Raw genomic sequence first — 10772 nt, 5'->3', positions numbered from 1 at the left:
CGCGGTGTTTGTGTTGAGTGTGTTTTTTTCTCGCCCCAAATTTGTCGGTCGTACACAAAATAATCGTAACAAAACCTCGTCGTTGTTTTGAATTGTTTTTTTTTTCTATTAACCGTTATCAGTTCGTTGATGGTATTTCTCTAAACGCAACCAAGTGTCGTCCACCCATAGGAGATGGTCAGTAATATACAACAATAATAATATTATTTAATTTTTTATATTTTTATGCGTGTTTAATTTATTTTTTATTCACTTAAATACACATCGAATGCGCTTTGCGCTGGCATGTGTTTTTAAATAGGAATATGTATATGATAATAATATTACGTTAATCGCTAATTTTTACTCTTAAAAGAAAAGCAAATAAAATATTAGTGCTTTGTCGTTAGTGTTACATTAATTGTCGAATTGGAGACAAACTACCTGTGTATAGCTAAGTCTTAAATCGCGACATTTTTTATTAAATCACTTACCTTAATGTAAATTATTCGTGTCCCGCTGGTTTCGGATGCCAATAATCTATTGATATAATAATAATTAAATTTTGATCAACCAACCTTATTTTAATCTTTAAATATTTAAATAAAACTTTTAGTTGTTATCATCTTTTACTCTCGTATAACATATTTTTAATTTTCATCATGATAAGTTAACCGTGCTAAAGGACAAAATATATGATATATAAATTATGGTCTAAAATATATTTTTAAATAACAGGTAAATATAAATATATTTTACTTTATCAGATACATAGAGTAAGCATTGGTATCGGTGCCTCACTATATTACGTATATCCAAGTATTTAGATTTTAAAATGTTTATTTTCTTTTTTTTAAAACAGTAGTATATATGTTAAGCCTATAAAGTTAATAAACCAGTATTTCTAAAGATAATATTTTTTTGTAAGATTAATCTAAATTAACTTAATCAAACTTTTATACTTTAATACTCCAATAAATTAATCTTGAAAACACCATTATTTATAACTTTGAATCAATAAATGCAATAAGAAATAACTATAATTTTTACTCCGAGTTATTAAAACACAGTTTTGAAATAACTAATATGTTATAACTATTTAAATCATTCTAGCTAAACTAAATTGGTAACTACGTTAATAAAAACGTTAAATTAAAAATAAAAACGTGTGAAGGTTTATTCAATTTTTACTTATTTAAGATACTAAGACAACAACGCAACTATGCACTATTGATAAGATAAAATAAAAGATAAATAGGAAAAATATTATGCGAATTTATTGTGATTTATTGATTCATTGATCTTGTTCTAAATAAATGCTAATATTCAGCGTAAGGTATACACATCATAGTAAAATATGTAAACTGTAATAATTTAATTGATTCATCCTTTAACAATATTTGATATTGTTAATGTTTCAGCTTGTCGGGGCGTTCACCTTAACACTATTAGCTTTAATTTGTTTCGACGGTTCTTTTGGAGAAGAAAGGTGAATTGGTTGTAAAATATATAACACAATTATTATTTTAGTGTGAACCTGAGTTATTCTTTACCGGTGCCTATATCTTTACACACGTGTTTAACATTGTCGAAAAAGACACCACAGAAACAAATATATTTCTCTATTTTAATTGTTCGAGCTTGTGAGCTTCTTTAACAAATCAAATAAGGAAAACGACGTAGTAGAAGAATCGTGAAATTTAAATTAATAAACGTAAGTCCCTACACAACGTTATCATAATAACGTCTACAGTTCACAGCCTATAAAGGTGTTCTTATATCGAACGTATTATATAATTCGTAAATATTTTTTTATACAATCGTGTATTTTAAAACTCGATCGCGATTACTACTCGACAATTGAAATCGTGTGAATGATTATCGGTAACGGGTAAAGAATCGATTCCAGGTAATGTGTTTGATAACGAGATCGGACGTTATTGGGTTTTCGATATAGTTATCTAGGGCATGGAGATTTCACGTCGGGCGGAGATCTTTCGCCCTATCACCATTCGGGAGGCGGCCATAGCACCCACAGCGGCCACCACCACGGACACGGCGGCGGCGGTGGCGGAGGCGGTGGAGGCGGCCACGGGGGCGGCGAGCACATTCACAAGGGCGAAGTGATCCACAGGCACGTGCACGAGGGCAAAGTGGAGCACATCCACAAGCACGTCGGTCACGCCGAGCACGACCACAAGCACGCCGGACACGCGCACCACGACCACAAGCACACGGGCCACGCGGGCCACGACCACAAGCACCACGGGACGGCCGAACACAAGCACTCGCACTACGGCAAGGCCGAGCACGGCCACAAGCACGTCGGCTCGGGCGCGCACTCTCACAAGCACATCGGCGCCGCCGACCACTCGCACAAGCACCACGGGCAGGCGGAACACGCGCACAACCATCACGGGCACGCGGAACACGCGCACAACCACGTGGCGCACGCGGAACACGGGCACAAGCACACGTTGCACGCGCAGCACGGGCACAAGCACCACGGCTCGGCCGGGCACACGCACAAGCATTTGGGGCACGCCAAGCACTCGCACGCGCACGGCGGACACGCGGACCACAATCACAAGCACCACGGACAGGCGGAACACTCGCACGGGCACCACGGGAGCTTCGGTCACGGGCACGAGCATCACGGCAAGTCTCAGCACACGCACGCGCATCACGCGCAGGCGTCGCACGGCCACAAGCACTCGGGCCATCACGCGCACTCGCACCACCACGGCGTCGACGGCCACGGGGGAGGCGGCGGCGGCGGAGGCGGAGGCGGTCACGGCGGTCACAGCGGTCACATAGGGTACCTGGTAAAGAGGAACGACGGAGTGGCGCCGCCCGCGGCCGAGGGACTGAGCAAGTACTACAAGCCGGCGCCCGTGGCCGCCGTACAGGAAAACGCGCCGGCGGCCGTGCCGAAAGTCGAGGGCGTGCCGTTGGAGGACATGTTCAGCAAGGTGGAGATCGCCGACTACGGCGGCTCGGCAGGCACGACCGAGTGAAGAGAGTGAACTTGACGCGATCGACTTGACGCGATCAAACTTGTTATTCGTCTACGTTTGCCACGATAATAATAATAATAATAATATTATATTATCCATTGTTAAGCAATAATACTATATATATATAATAACTATATATTATACCATATGAGAGAATGTTATTATTATTTTTTTTTATTTTTTACCTTATAAATATAATATTATTTTATTAATTATATATGTATACTTTTTTACTGTTTTTCTGTTTTTCTGTTTTTTTTTTTATGATATACATTAAATATAATATAATGATATATATGTATATATATTATTATTATTATATTATGTGTTGTTAATATTTATATCTTATCATATAGGTAGTAATAATATAATATGTACATGTTTGCATCACAAAAGAATAATAATATTATTATAATATATGTTATACAATATTTTGTAATGTAAATAAAAATATAACACGTTATTATACGCGCTGTCTTGATATAAATTGTTATTCCATCATATTATACGAATAGGCACAATAACAAAACTAAACACAGTAACGTACAGACGTTGTGTGTACAATGTGTGTGTGTGCGCGTATTTCGCTAAAACTAGGTTTTTGTAGCGTGAAGGAATGTTTTTTGTCGTGAAAACATTGCGCTCGTTCGGTTTCATTAAACAAAATTAGTCAAGGGTTGTTTTGAGTTGCGCAATATTATAACAGGTGGAAATTGGACCCAATTAACTGTTGTAACTCGCGCGTTGGGCGATTGCGTAACGCGCGGTAGGTTTACCGACGCCGCCGCCGGAGCTGTGGAAATGAGGCTTTTCCGACGGATACCTGTTGCCGCGCGTTAGTGTAAACGGACAACGTACAACGCGATAGAGATAATAAAGATCTGACAATATAATTATACGCTGTAAGTACGACAAAAAAACAGCAACGTCGACATAATAACATCAACAACAACAATAATAATAATGGGACGCTAAACTATTATTATAATATATACACGGGTGATGGAGATGCAGTTGAGTGTGTTCAATCCATCTTGTTGAGCGTGTAACGCAATATCTGCAACTCGTTGCTGATGTTGTTGGCCAACTCCTGCAGTTGCAGTTTCGAGTCCAGCACCTGTACGCTCTGCGTGTACGGGTTGTACCGGATTCCGAATTGTTTCGGTATCGTCTTGGCAAATTTTCTGTAAGAAAATAAACATAAAGCATAAGTCACTTTTGTAATAAACAAAACGCTCTTGGTGGGAGGACGGAGACAGTGTTGGTGACTATATGGTCTCGGGTCGCGTTATTAAAAACGCAAACGCGCTTGTCGCTCACATGAGTTTGTCTTTGACGTCGTCGAAGCTCTCGGCCACGAAATACGTGGGCTGGTATTCGGTGATTGGGTAGTCTTGCTCGCCGGTCACTTCGGGATCGAACGGCTTCAACTCGGGTTTGCCCGATAGCGAGTATCGGAGTTCGCCGATCGACGACAGTAGTCCGGCGCCGTACGCTTTTAGCTCGCCGTTCTGACGGCACAATCCGAACTCGACAGTGAACCAATAACACTGAAACACATAATATCGTACAATATAATATCGCGTATAAAAATTATATCGATCGTAATTTTTGCATAGGGTTGTCAAGCTCATATACTCACCGCACTTTTTTTCTTGTACATTCAAATCCTGATTTTTTTTTTTTTTTTAATTTTAAAATATACTTAAAAACCCTATTTCCAATTATTTAGATTTTTTCATACATTTGAAGGAGTTTATATATTTTTACAGACTAAAGCGATGAAGATTTCTTTTTTTTCCTAATGTAAGCACTCATAATAACTCATTTTATGTATATTTGTAAGCAAATGATTGTTAGAAAATATTGATGAATCTAAATAAAAATTAACTATTAGTGTTTATGAGTTATCAAAATGTGTATAATGAGGATAATATTATTGTCGTACTAGAGTATAATATAAATTTAGTTTTGTGTCAAATATTAATTATACTCCAACAGTTTTTAAAAATCTTAAAATGTTAAAAAATTATATTTATTACTAAAATCATCATAGTCCTCATATTATCCATACTCATTAATTATGTTTAATTTTATTCTTAATACACAAAGTTGAATGAATCACAATCTACGAATACGAATTTCGATTCAGATACATAAACAATTTTTAAAAAGTTCCTAATTATCTTATAGGAAATAAAGTGATTGAAAACAATAAATCGGTATTACCTCAGGACAAATCTAAATATGTATTTGAAATTTTAGCCCTTAAATATTCTTAAAAGTTGTGAAAATCAAAATTTAAATAAATTCATAATTAAAAGATAAATGGGGTGAGCATGTTAAGCGAATCACTCTGTATATGTGTGTGTGTGTGTGTGTGTGTGTTTGTGACGGTATACATCAACGCATGAACGACCGTGTAACACGCGTACGTATATTATTGTACCTATGTCACAAAAGAAAATTAATATCTCAACCGATACGCTGACATTAGGATATTACGATATCGAATTCTTATACCTAATCTATATATTTTACACGAGAAAATTATACATGTATTGTATACGGTCTGATCGTTACGCACTATCTGTGTGTAAATGGGATTATCATTGTTATCCGATTCTAAATATTATTATTATTATGCTTCGGTCAAAATCATAATATTATATTTAACACACAGTTGATAGATACATTTAATACGCAGTAACTAAGAGTTTAAATGTGTCATGCCGATTTGATGGAAAATAATCATTTTCATTAGGTATTTTTAGTTTAGGTATTTTTTTTTTCAAACTGTTATAATGAAATTATTGACAAAAACGGATTTTATTCGCGTGATTGCTTGCATTTTAATAATAAATAATTGATTATGTAGCCATGTAGGTACAATATACGTATACGCATATGATGCGTTTGAGTGCGTTTTAGTTTTTTTTCATATAAGTATTTTATTAAGTAATTATTGTGACCATAAAGAAAGTATTTTTCTTTATACATATATAATATCATTATGATAGATTGCTAAATGCCGCTTTAAAATGTATTTACGTTTTAATCGCAGTAAATATATTTCAATTGTATTGATTAACAGGGTTAAATCTAAATTAAATTATAGTCAATCTCATACTTGTGTTATAGAATCAAAATTATCAAATTTAAACAGTATTTTTATGTATAAAAAAACACTAATGCGTGACATCAGTTATTAAATAAATCTACCTACGTAAGTATTTCAACGTAACGAAATATAGTTGTTATGGTCAAGTGCATGTGGCGTATAAGATATGTGTATAAATATTGTGCACGCGCATTTACCGTGGCCAATTTTTTAACGTAATCGTCTGGGGCGCCAAGCGACGCTAGTCCAATTTCTTGAGAGAATTGTGCAAAAGCTGGATTAGCAAACAAAGGTACGTGGCCCAACAGTTCATGGCAAATGTCCGGTTCAGGGGTGTACAGTGGCCGACTGTGATGTCTGATGTACTGTGTGGAATGAAATACCCTGAAAGCTAGTCCGGCTAAGAAATCTCTTGAAGAAAGAAGCCCACCAACAGGCCTCAAAGTGAATCCGGTACTATCTGTAATAAATTAAAATTAAAAATAAAATAATAAAATAATAAATTTTCATATAATTAAATAGATTTTCTTTACACATAATAGGTGTTGTCTATATTATTATAATAGAATCTATATATTTTAATTTTTGAAATAGTGTATTGCACACGTAATAATATGTAACCTACGGTAATTATAATTATAATTATTATTTTTACCCTTAAGAAAATTGGAAATATCTTCGAATTGTGGTATGCAGTCCTCTCTATAACCACAATTTTCAACGAAAAGAGGAAATAAGTGATTATATTCACTGCACGCATGTGTCGGATACAATTTAGTTAGTTCCCTGAACACCGTGCCCCATGTTTCTACTTCTTGTTGGGTGTATTCTATATGAGGTAACGGATCTCCACTATAAATTATTAAACATTTTATTTGTTGAGTACGGTAGTATACTTGTACATAAATTATAATATCCTTTAATAATTCATAAATTATTAAAGTTTTATAATTATAATAATTTTAATTTTAATTATTGTTTTGTGATAATTAAATTATTATAGATATTGCATTGTCGATCACATACTGTCTATAATTCAATGCGGTGTCTGCCAAATACTTCCTTCTCATCCTGTACACAGGATCTGTAAATCCAGGATGATCGGCATTCAGTTCGGCTCCATGTGATAGAATCTGATTGGCGTACTTGTCCAGATCTCGAATTCGCAACGGAAACCACGGTACATATTCTACAAGACAAACGCCACGGTTTTAAGAACCGAAATTCCTGTCTCGTGTGTGTCCCTAATTCTTCCATCTATCCCACCCCACAGCCATCCCAAAAACACTCACTGTCTTTCACTTTGCTGTCGTTGAGGTTGTTCCTAGATACCACCGAACAGTACGTCATCGTGTCCTTCAATATTTCCACCACCTTTGGCACGTTACCGCCGGGCGCACATTCGACGAAAAACTCATACTGGTCCGGTATCCTGTCCGACGACCGGGATTCGATGTGCAACAAGTTAACATTGTATTCCTATACGGAACATAGAAATTGAAACAACTGTTAGAGTATTATCATTATTGTTGTTATTATTATTATTATTATTATTATTATTATTATTATTATTATTATTATTATTGAATAACTACAATTTGTAATCATAATAAGTATATGTTACGATTTGATAGGTTAGTTTTTTCCTCGTATTAATAATTTATAAAACTTTGAATTACATAAATAGGAAATCACGCATTTGACACTCCTTACTTAATCACTGTCAGTTATGATACGAAATAATATATTATTTTATGGACCTTCGTTACGTTAAGACATACTATGATATAATATATTCTGAACAAACAAGAAGTATCGTGTACATACACTTTGATAGATTAACGATGTTATTTTTTTTATTAATAGTCCAACAAATTACTTAAGTAATTACTAGGGAACGGATTTTAATGCAAATCGCATTTTTTTCTGGAACATTACTTTCCAAACATAAAGTTTATTTCATACATCAAGAAAATAAAAATGTAAATTTTATTTTTCATTTTTATGGTTTTAAGTCATTTTTTGTATAGTAATGAATAAAATTCGATAAAAATTTAGTTTACATTCATTCTAAAAGAATAAAAATAAATATTTATCATGTTTTTACTGATCAGATAAATGTGACACCAGACAAAATTACTGTTAAAACGTCTAGAAATTAAGATATATGTTTACATACATAATACAATAGAGATTGTATATATTCATTTTTTGGAAATAATTTTCAAGGTAAAAAGAAGATAGAAAAACTAGAAGATAATGAAAATGATACGAATAATTATTACTTAATAATAAAAATTTATACAAATATAACCAAACAAATTTTTTCAAAATAAAAAATAATTTTAAGAGCATTTTTAAAAAAAATGTCTGTAATTAGTGCATTTAATTGTATTTTTCTTATTTTTTAGAGCATTCAAATCCATTCCCTAGTAATTACTAATTGAACTCGTGTAGTTCAAAATAATATAGGTATACTTAAAATGCATTTACCTTGAAGAGTTTTAATGCCTTGGCTAGAGTTCCAACGCTGTCATTTCCTGGTGAAAATATTAGCGTGATAGATTCTTCATCAAGAGGAGCTATGTATGATCCTTTGCGCAACGTAGATGCCTAAAATAATGTCAAATAGTTATTTTTTTTTTTTAGATATATATTTCTGTCAGATTATACCTGAATTATTTTAAATCAATAAAGTAATTGTTGATGTATAACTTGTAATTTGTTGTATTATTATATAATTTTTTTTTAAATATATATTTAGTATAATATCATAATTATTTACATCGGTGTTAATAAAATTCATATTTAAAAGAAAATTGCCTGTCCATATATCTCGTATACTCATAGTACACAATATAATTTAGAAATCAATAAAGTTATATAATATTTAATTTCTTACTTAAGTTATACTTAATAACTTATTTAAACCAAATAATACAATTAATAATCAAAATATAGTAAGATAATAATTATTATAATTTGTATTATATTTAAAATCATAGTTACGAAATTCTACCATCATTAGTTTTTAAATATGAATTTATATATTTATTTATTTATTCATTTATTTATATATATTGACAAATGACAATTAATGTGTTGAAATAGACCTATTTTTTCTGTGCTCTTATTACAAGATAAAATTATTTGATTTGTATGTCCCATTTGAAACAAATTTCGCAAATAATCAAAATGATATTACATAATGTAAATCGCTTTTTCATTGGTAATTTATTCAATTTAGAAACATAAAAAAAACAATGTAAAGGTTAAACATAAATGTTGAATAATTACATTATGACACAAAATCAATATTTCTTTCTAAATTGTGACATATTACTAAAAATTATCGTCGACAAAAATGTTATAAATATTTATGACAATATAAAATGTTAATAAGCAATAAGTATCAAAGAAGAATTATTTTTGTATAAAGTATAATAGTTATTGAATTATCATAAAAATACTAAAAAAGAGTAAATATTTTTGTTATCAATAAACCAAGAAACAACATTTGTAAATAAAATGTCAAAACTATATAAAAATATTTTTGAGAAGCAATAAATATTATAATAATACAAAAAACTATTATTTAGTTTAAAATATAAAATAATAATTGTATCTATAATCTATACTATAGTAAAATATTGTTTAATTCGATTACTTACCCTTATGTTATTTTCTATTACTGCATTTCCGTTCATTGTGTATGATAGAAAAGTACTATTATAAATCTTTAAACACAAACGTCTAAAACCTATCCACTCAAATGACGAACAGATAATGCTTTGAAATATGTTAAAGCTAATATATAAACATTTAAACATTAAACCCGTTTTCTTAAATCAATTTTCCCCCACTCAAAACACAGTGTGATGAAACATTTTTATTAATTTATATATTTATGGTAGTCATTTAATTGACGGACGTGATTATAATTTCGTTCTCATTCTAAGAATAGCGTGATTCCGAGATTGATGTTTATTTGACACATATAGTTATTATCAAAATAAAAATATATAACATAGGTAATTATACGTTATATGTTTCTATAAGTATTATATTATGTTAATTATTCAAGTTAATTCGAAAAAGCATGATAAGTGTGCGCATATTTTTATATTGCTATCAATATATACATATCTATATATGTATATAATGTTTATGTTGTTGCGAAAAATTAAGAACTACTTTCACAGTGAATTAGGTATCTATGATGTAATTTGTATGAATTATTGGTGGATTTCAAGGTACGTATTACTATACAAACTATACGAAACAGTAATCAACTTATAAATAATGATAAGCCATCCAAATTTTAAAAGCGATTCATCATCATAATCCCAGACTTGTTTCTTATATCATAAATAAATATGTAAATTAATTCATTATAAAATAAATTACGTTTATAATTGGAATTTATAAATACATGTTTTGATTTTGAATCAATTCAAATTTACTTGGTCTAAAATGTATTATAAAAGAATAATTTTCTAAGTAAAATGTTTTTTTTTTTTAAATTGTAAAAGTCCTTCATAAGTTGTTACAAAAATAACATGAAAATATCACGAATTTATTAAAATAAATGTAGAAGACCATTATTGATTTGTTGAAAAAAATATCAAACTAAATTTTCAAAATTATTTTTATTG

At 31.7% G+C, this 10772-nt stretch overlaps 2 protein-coding genes across 2 annotated transcripts; one reads left to right on the top strand and one right to left on the bottom strand.

Annotated features, from left to right (window-relative positions):
* LOC126551423 (histidine-rich glycoprotein-like) lies at positions 1-3464 on the top strand. The gene is made up of 3 exons (XM_050204636.1): positions 1-177; positions 1401-1468; positions 1937-3464. The coding sequence occupies exons 1-3, from the start codon at positions 175-177 to the stop codon at positions 2994-2996; spliced, it is 1131 nt and encodes a 376-aa protein (XP_050060593.1). The 5' UTR covers positions 1-174; the 3' UTR covers positions 2997-3464.
* On the bottom strand, positions 3378-9948 carry LOC114127118 (protein henna). Its single transcript, XM_050204621.1, has 8 exons — positions 9789-9948; positions 8611-8730; positions 7410-7596; positions 7144-7306; positions 6773-6969; positions 6315-6577; positions 4317-4546; positions 3378-4180 (listed from the first exon to the last, which is right to left on the bottom strand). The coding sequence occupies exons 1-8, from the start codon at positions 9945-9947 to the stop codon at positions 4021-4023; spliced, it is 1479 nt and encodes a 492-aa protein (XP_050060578.1). The 5' UTR covers position 9948; the 3' UTR covers positions 3378-4020.
* Between the last annotated feature and the right edge of the window lie 824 nt (positions 9949-10772).

This window comes from Aphis gossypii, chromosome 1, assembly GCF_020184175.1.
Source record: "Aphis gossypii isolate Hap1 chromosome 1, ASM2018417v2, whole genome shotgun sequence".
NCBI lineage: Eukaryota > Metazoa > Arthropoda > Insecta > Hemiptera > Aphididae > Aphis > Aphis gossypii.
Note: the sequence above shows the minus strand (reverse complement) of the source record. Positions and strands in the feature narration are given on the sequence as shown.

Excerpts from the sequence above, each read along its gene's own strand:
- LOC126551423 (XM_050204636.1), top strand. Across the intron at positions 1,469-1,936 it reads GGTTCTTTTGGAGAAGAAAG|TTATCTAGGGCATGGAGATT; the intron begins GTGAATTGGTTG and ends TTTTCGATATAG.
- LOC114127118 (XM_050204621.1), bottom strand. The coding sequence starts at position 9,947 with ATGTTTAAATGTTTATATATTAGCTTTAACATATTTCAAAGCATTATC. Across the intron at positions 8,731-9,788 it reads TAATAGAAAATAACATAAGG|GCATCTACGTTGCGCAAAGG; the intron begins GTAAGTAATCGA and ends ACATTATTTTAG. Across the intron at positions 4,181-4,316 it reads GACGTCAAAGACAAACTCAT|AAAATTTGCCAAGACGATAC; the intron begins GTGAGCGACAAG and ends ATTTTCTTACAG.